The sequence below is a fragment of the Pseudophryne corroboree genome, chromosome 12, assembly GCF_028390025.1.
Source record: "Pseudophryne corroboree isolate aPseCor3 chromosome 12, aPseCor3.hap2, whole genome shotgun sequence".
NCBI lineage: Eukaryota > Metazoa > Chordata > Amphibia > Anura > Myobatrachidae > Pseudophryne > Pseudophryne corroboree.
Window position 1 is genome coordinate 20023160 of NC_086455.1, and position 8649 is coordinate 20031808.

At 50.2% G+C, this 8649-nt stretch overlaps 1 protein-coding gene across 1 annotated transcript in view; it reads right to left on the reverse strand.

The window, feature by feature from the left end:
• LOC134980361 (uncharacterized) overlaps positions 1-8363 on the reverse strand; it is a 118678-nt gene extending 110315 nt beyond the window's left edge. The window contains exons 1-2 of the mRNA XM_063947159.1: positions 8346-8363; positions 2986-3047 (exon numbers count right to left, since the gene is read on the reverse strand). Coding sequence (XP_063803229.1) covers positions 2986-3047; position 8346 — 63 coding nt within the window. The 5' untranslated portion in view covers positions 8347-8363. The remainder of the gene's footprint in view (positions 1-2985; positions 3048-8345) is intronic.
• Between the last annotated feature and the right edge of the window lie 286 nt (positions 8364-8649).

The window sequence follows — 8649 nt, forward strand, 5'->3', positions numbered from 1 at the left end:
TGGGTTCACTCGCAGGTGGATCCCTGGGCATTAGAGATTATTTCTCAGGGATACAGGCTGGAATTCGAAGACTTGCCTCCTCGACGATTTTTCAAATCGGCTCTGCCGGCTTCCCCGTCAGAGAGGGAGCTAGTGTTGGCAGCAATCCAAAAATTGTATATTCAACAGGTGATTGTCACAGTTCCTCATCTCCAGCAAGGAGAGCAATATTACTCAACCCTGTTTGTGGTCCCGAAACCAGACGGTTCGGTCAGACCCATTTTAAACCTGAAATCTCTGAACCTGTACTTGAAGAGGTTCAAGTTCAAAATGGAATCACTCAGGGCGGTCATCGCCAGCCTGGAGGGGGGGGGGATTGGATGGTGGCCCTGGACATAAAGGATGCTCCGTTCCGATATGCCACAACCGCACTACAAACCCAGGCCGACGCCATAGCCGGTCGAGCAATAGTACCGGAATGATTGTAAATGTGCTTTAAGGTAATTTCCTGCCTGCGATCAGCAGGTTCCTTGAGGGAAGCCGTATCCTGAGAAGGCAGTACCACCTTTTTGGACAAACGTGTCAGCGCCTTGTCAACTTTTGGCGAAGATTCCCAGCGTATCCTATCAGTTTGTGGAAAAGGATACGCCATGAGAATCCTTTTGGGAACTTGTGGTCTCCTATCCGGAGATTCCCAAGCCTTTTCACACAAGTCACTTAATTCAAATGAGGATGGAAAAGTGACTTCAGGCTTTTTCCCTTTATACATGTGTACCCTCGTGTCAGGGACAGGGGGTTCCTCAGTAATATGCAAAACCTCTTTAATGGCAATAATCATGTACCGTATACCACCTTCGGCTGTAATTTTGCATCTTCATAGTCGACACTAGAGTCAGTATCTGTGTCATCGATCTGGGATATGGTGCGCTTCTGAGACCCCGAAGGACCTGGCGCCCAAGGGACAGGCATGGACTGGCTACCTGACTGATCCCTAGCTTCTGCCTTGTCTAACCTTTTATGCAATAGATTGACATTTGCATTCAAGAAATTCAGCATATCCACCCATTCCGGTGTCGGCGTTGCCGACGGCGACCTGACATTCAAGCACTGCCCCTCCACATTAAGCGAGCCTTCCTCGTCAAACATGTCGACACACGCGTACCGACACACTTCTCTCACACACACACACACACACACACACACACAGGGAACCCCTTTCCTGAAGACCGTATTCCTGTCAAGGCCCTTTGGAGAGACAGAGAGAGAGTATGCCAGCACACACCCCAGCGCAATGACCCTGGAGATCAACACAAAATGTTTTTCCCCAGCAGCGCTGTATAATATGTAAACCGCCAATTATGTGCCCGCCCCCTCTCCTTTAAAGCACCCTTTCACCGTGTGTAAGCAGGGGAGAGTTCGGGGAGCTTCCTCTCAGCAGTGCTGTGGAGAGAAAATGGCGCTGGTGAGTGCTGAGGGAGAAGCCCCGCCCCCTCGGCGGCGGGCTTCTGTTCCGCTCAAACTTAGTAAAAAATATGGCGGGGGCTCTTTTATATACATGTACAGTGCCCACCTGTACATGTATATTGTCTTTTGCCATAAGAGGTGTTTATATTGCTGCCCAGGGCGCCCCCCCCCACAGTGACCGGAGTGTGTGAGGTGTATGGGAGCAATGACGCACAGCTGCAGTGCTGTGCGTTACCTCAGTGAAGCTGAAGGCTTCTGCCACCTGACGACTTCTGTCTTCTGTACTTCTAGCTCTGTGAGAACGGCGGCGCGGCTCCGGGGGTGGACGCCCAGTAAGAACCTGCATTCACCCCCTCTGGAGCTAATGGTGTCCAGTAGCCGAGGAAGCAGAGCCTATCTTTGACAAGAAGGTCTGCTCCTCTCTCCTCAGTCCCTCGATGCAGGGAGCCTGTTGCCAGCAGTGCTCCCTGTGAAAAAGTAGTAAAAGGTAGAAAAAAAATCCAAACAAAAATGCTTCTAGGCAGAGAACTCTGGAGAGCTCTCTGCAGTGCACCCATCCTGCTCTGGGCACAGTGTAAAACTGAGGTCTGGAGGAGGGGCATAGAGGGAGGAGCCAGTGCACACCCAGAGTCCAAAGCTTTCTCAAAGTGCCCTATCTCCTGCGGAGCCCGTCTATTCCCCATGGTCCTTACGGAGTCCCAGCATCCTCAAGGACGTTAGAGAAAAAGCTGTAGCTGAGGGGATATAGAAAGAAAGAATATAGGGTCTATGTATTAAGCCTTGAAAGAGTGGAGAAGGAGACCAGTGGAGAAGTTGACCCTAGCAACCGGCTTCTACCTATCATTTTATAAAATGATAAATGCTACCTCAAAAGTTTATGAATCCAATTAATACTTTTCTCCTGAGTCTTTAGTAGGGAACAAATTCATTTTTCTCTCTTAATATTTTTCAAGTAGGGGAAACCCCACAGATCTGCTTCTATTACATATATAGAATGTAAGCTCTCACGATTAGGGCCTACTTTCCTCATGTGCTTATCCTTACCTTACTTTAATAATCTTCAACTGCCCAAATCACGTGGTTTTCAGCCACCCTGCTACTTGTCAGTGTCATCTGCTGCTGTAGCTATGTTTATTTACCCTGTACTAGTCCTATATTGTCTTCTACTGTAGTCACCGTTTTCCCATTTTGATTATTTGTTTATGAACTTTGTAATTGGCCGCTGCGGAACCCTTGCAGCGCCATATAAAGGGAAATAATTAATAATACATTTCTGCCCCCTGCTGGAAGGCATGCAAATAACATCACTGCAATCTAAAGTCTATTATCTGAATGCTAGTTCACTAGTTCTCACCATCTCTCCTTACAGCACAAGCACTCATCTTAATATGCTGGACAATATTACTTCCTTGCTTCATATTGGGACATTTTTACATTTTTGGAGCTTAGTGGTCATTAACGCAAGTCCTCCTCCCCCCCCCCCCCGCCCCTTTTCAGCGCCCACTACTATTTGCATTAAATGTTACAAAGAGCTGCACTTACGTTGCATAGTTCAAGATCGAGCGCTACCACCTGTTCGGGGGTCATTTTCTTTACTTTAGCCACTAAAAGAAAATGTAACGATTAAGACGATAAATGAATGTAAGCATTCCAAAAACGAATAAACATATCTGTTACATCTATTAGGCTATATGTATACACAGACACTGCAAAACAATGCTCATTGATGCAAACTGAATGTGACCTCACACTACGGCGTGTTAATACGTCTCACAGTAATGTACTGCGCTGTACATTACACAGAGCTTTGACAGACGTGCTACTCCACCGCGCTTTACGGATTATCTACATTGTGAACGACGCAGGCAACGCTGAAATTGATGCAAGAAGCCCTGGCATCAGAGAATGCTTACTAGGCTTCGCTGCTGCTTGGTGAACACCTCATTTAAATGCCCATGTGCCCCAGTTCCCACCTAAAGGGGTCTATAGGTCTTCTGTACACAGTCTCCAACCAACCTCCTACTCATGTACTGCCATGATGGATTCACATACTTTCCAGTCTACTAGAAACTACTGTCCTAAACTACTTTTATTGGAATGTTCAGAACAACTCTTAAAGAACAAGACGCCGACACATTTCACAATATCAGCTAAATGTAAAAACCTCGGCGGTCTGGAGGTGCGGAAATTTTGTGAAAGATCCACCAAACCGCTAAGACGCCAGATCCCTGGTGTGTGAGCAGTACTTAAGCAGCTTGTGGTTGTGCAGAGACGCCATCAAATCAATTTCCGGCAAGCCCCAATGTAGAACTAGGAGATGAAAGGTATCTGGATGAAGTGCCCACTCACCTCAGTGAACGTCCTGGCAGCTTAGGAAGTCTGCTTCCATATTCTGGACTCCAGTTGAGAATGCGACTCGCCTCCTTCATGGCACCGCGACTATGGGTGCCGCCCTGATGGTTTGTATAGGCGATAGCAGTCACGTTGTCGGACTGTACCTGAAAGAGTGGCTAACCTAGACAATGAGGCCTGAAAACCGCTCTGAGCTCTAGAATGTTATCGGTAACCGGCTCTCCTGAGCCTTCCACCATCCATGAAAGGTCGGTCGACAGGGTACTCCCCCCCCCCCCCCCCCCCCCCCCTCGACACCTGCAAAGACTTGCATCGGTGGTGAGGAGGACCCATTCCTGAATCCAAAAGGGGTGGCACTTGTCCTAGTGGGACCCCTGGAGCTACTACAAGAGGGAGTGCTGGACCCTCCGAGAGAGGATGATCGTTTGTGTCTTGAACAGACAATGGGATTAGTTCCACCAGGTTAAAACTTCCATCTGAAGAGGCTGGAAGTGAAACTGGGCATACGTAAGAACTTGCAAATCTTGGCCTGTAGGTCCCAAAGTTTGTCCACAGGGAGGAACACCCGCTGAACTTTGGAGGAATCCAGCAAGGTCCCCAGATGGAATACCTCTTGAGACAGTCAAGGAGGGTTTCTTCCAACTGTTGAGCCATCCACGGGACTGGAAAAGAAGAACTATCGTGAGACGGATGTGTTCCCTGAGGACATCTGGTGACTGGGTCAGGATAAATAGGTCATCCAGATAAAAGGTAGGATAATGATACCCCTGCACCACAAGTGCGCAGCCATGACTTTTGTGAAGACACGAGGAGCCGTGCAAAGACAAAATGTCAATGCCTGAAATTTAAAATGTTCTTCCCAGACTGCAAACCTGAGAAAGTGACCTAGCCATATAGGAACATCCTGGATGTCCAAGGAGGCCATGAAATAACCAAGATTCAGTGCCAGAATGATGGAACGCAGACTCTCCATGCAGAACCTGGGGATCCGCAAGTACCTGTTGAGGGACTTCAGGTTGAAGATTGGTAAGAAGAAACCGTTCGGCTTCTGAACCAATAAGAGGTTGGCATAGAAGCCCGTGCCTTTCTGAGACAGGGGAACTGGAATAATTAATTTGAAGGCCAGAAGGGAGTGAGTGGATTCCTGCAGTGTTTCTGCCTTGCCTTGATGCACTGGAAGGTTTGTAGAACACAAATTAGGCCCAGAGGCCACTCACAAAAGGCTAGGGCATAGCCCTGGGAAAATCACACTTTGTACACAGGCATACAACATGGTCACCATCCAGGGCTCAGAATAGCAGAAGCCAGCCTTCCACACTGGGATCTCCCAGGTGGAGTCCCACCCCATCATGCGGCAGGCTTGTCAGCTGGCACGGTGGTAGGGACTCCGGTAGACCAGGGCAGTTTACCTTGGGGCTTGGAGACCATGGAGGAGTAACCCTGGAATCTTGAGAAAGGCTGGACATTGGCTTTTCCCTGCGGACAAAAGAAGAGAAAAGTAGATGTTTGCAACCTAGGGGCTGCCACCGTAGCCACGATCTTGCCTAATTCTGAACCAAAGAGAATATACCCTGAATAAGGAAGAGCCTACAAGGCTTTCTTAGAGTCAGCACACCATGAACGAAGCCTAGTCAACACAGCCAACACAGAGGATGCTGACACTTTGAGGTTAGGATACCAGTGTCTATTGCTGCCTCACTGAGATAGAAGGAAATATACTTAGAAACCTAGAGGCCACTGTTAGGGTGAGCCCATGCCTCTGCTAGAAGGTTCTCCGGTAGACCCAAAGGGAATTCTGCCGAAACCCTCTTCAGTCGCTTGTCACTGTGCTAACCTTAGGGGCCTGGCTCAGCATCCTGGATGAGAAGGACAGATTTAACCGCCTTAATCAGGGCCGCTAGATCAACCTGAGATAGGGAGTCTTCCGTGATAGAAGCGATCTCAACATCCGAAGTATCTGACATATTTTCCTCATGGTCTGAGGAAACCTCAATGTCAGAATCATAACCGGACAGGGATGCAGAACCACATAGATGGTCTGTGCATGAAAGGACGGCTCTGTATAGCATCTGTCGGAAAGATGCGGACACCCGCACCAATCCTTGCACTGACTGCGTGAAGGACTGCATCCATGGTGGTTTTATGGCAGTCGGTTATAAAGTACACAGAGACAGTATAACTGGGGGCAGCTGGGCCCCTCTAGAGATACTAGCAGGGCAATTGGGTCTGGGGTAGGCAAGTTTATTAACTAACTGCAACACTACCTGTGAGAGGAAGCGCAAGCCGGATTCTGAATCCTGAGGAGAGAGAGTACAGTGGCACAAGCCCTACAGGTAAGCAGCACAGGAGCGCCCACCTCCTTGGGTGCTTTGCTCTTGGAAGATGTGATACAGAAATCCAAGGCAACCCCCACACACAAAGTTAAGTAAACAGTGGTGTGAAGCTATAGGGGTAGTGCAATGAATGCGACAGCACTACAGTAAGTAGCAAAATCAGAGAACAGGAGACCGTGAGACTTATAGGTATATTCAATTAGTGCCCAATCATACACCATTCTCTTCCGAAGTATGGCAACGGGGACAAATTTCCAATACTACTGATGGAATAACCGCTTTGGCGGCAGCAGGACAGGCAAGAGGTAACCGATATAGGTGCAGGGTGGTTCCTGGGGCCGGTGTACACCCCTCACCCTGCTCCCCTAACACCACTTTCACACTGTCTGAGGCGGGTCACACCCGGGAGCTCCCAGTGTGCGACGCATCTCAATACCCCTTTCACACCGCAGACTGCAACCCGGCAGGTGACGCGGCGTGGACGGTGCTGGGAGATCACATGATCTCCAAGAGCCACTCGTCCACACACTGAACGGGAAACGGGTCGCACTGACCCGGCTCCCGTTCACACTGCACAGCAAGCCGGGTTAAACACGAGTTCAACCCTGCTCATTAGCAAGGTTGAAATACCGGGTCGCTCAACCCGGTTTATTGCCCCTGCTACCTTTCACACCGCACAGGAACACGGGTTATACGCGCTCATGTGCCAATAACCCGTGTTCAAAGCTGCTGGTGTGAAAGGGGTATAATACCCCTTTCATACCTAAAAATGCAGGGTCTTACCCTGGAATACGGTTCCGGGATCCTGCAGGGACATTGCCGGGTAAGACGCCTTGCATAACGCAGTCAACAGCCCGGCATATTGCCGGGTTGCTGAAGTCAGCGGTGACGGGGCGGTGCTAGAGATCACCTGTACATAGATAGTGAACGGGAGCCGATGCGCATTGATCCGGCTCCCGTTCACACCGCAAAGTGAGCCGGGTTCAACGCTGGTCAAGAGCAGGGTTGAAATACCGGGTTACTGGACCCGGTATTTCAACCCGGCACCCTCTCATACCGCACATAAACACGGGATATGCGCGTTCATGTGCCAATTACCCGTGTTCAAAGCTGCTGGTGTGAAAGGGGTATAAGAGATACGTGCGCCTCCGAGGCTTGCGCTCTGCCCCATATAGGTTCCATTGGGCACAGAGACATAGCATGGCGCATAGTACCCGTAGCCACGGACTGCATGTGTGCCCGGCGTATAATACAGCTGCACAGGCTGCATTACCTTTCATGCATGTAGACTGGTATCAATAATCAGAACCAGCCCCGCTGCTGTAGCACTACAAGCCCCAGCACATCCTGTGCTGGCCTGTGTAATGCTCGGAGGGAAAACAGCGCCCTGTATACATAATGCAGATCACATACTCACTGATGAGAGCTTCTAAACGCCGCTCAGTTACAGCACAGTCCTCTCCTGTAGCGATTCCCAGCTGCGACAGACGCACAGAGCACGCTGCGGTGTTCCCGGGGTAGGCGCCTTTATTCGTGAGGTCTCTTAGCTTAGCGTGTAAGAACGGATGTGCCTACGTCGAGGGGCTTATGGGAAAGGTCCTCTCCACGAAGGGAAACTATGTCTATGTTGCCTTCGTGATCAGGACCTGGAAGTGACGATGAGAGGGCAGACGAGAACTTCCGCCCTTACAGCAACTAAATGGAAGACGCTGGATCGAAGTGGCACAATGGACATTTTACGTTAGGGGGAGGAGCCACGGCAGCAGGGGGAGGAGCTAGGCCAGTGGGATAGTTCTTCTACTATCCACGCCACCGACTATTAACTTTAGTAACCTGGGCTGGTGGCAAGCGAAGCGAGCCCGCGAGTACTTTTTGGGTACCCTGTTCGGCCGTAGCTCCTCCCCCTGGTGACGTGGCTCCTCCCCTAGTGACGTCAAAGTTCCCTTTTCCCACTCCGATTTAGAACCAACCGCAACTTATACCCCTTTTCCATCTACGATGTGGGTCGCAGCCGGGAGGCTGACACGGGTGCTACCCGGCTGCGACCCGCATCTGCCCCTTTCCCATCAGCAGTCACCAACCCCGCATATTGCCGGGTTGGTGACGCTGCAGGAGCGGCGCTGGGAGATCACATGATCTCCCAGCGCCGCCCTTCCATACAATGTAAACGGGAGCACTGTTGCATCGACACGGCTTCCGATAGCACTAACACCTTACTCGGATCGTTCCCGTGTCCTACCCAGGTAGCTACCCGGGTCACTTGATCCGGGTTTTCTCTGACGTCCTAGTGGCTGCTGGGAACTCCGTAAGGACCATGGGGAATAGCGGCTCCGCAGGAGACTGGGCACAACTAAGAAAGATTTAGGACTACCTGGTGTGCACTGGCTCCTCCCTCTATGCCCCTCCTCCAGACCTCAGTTAGAATTTTGTACCCGGCCGAGCTAGATGCACACTAGGGGCTCTCCTGAGCTCCTAGAAAAGAAAGAATAATTTAGTTTTTTTATTTTCAGTGAGATCTACT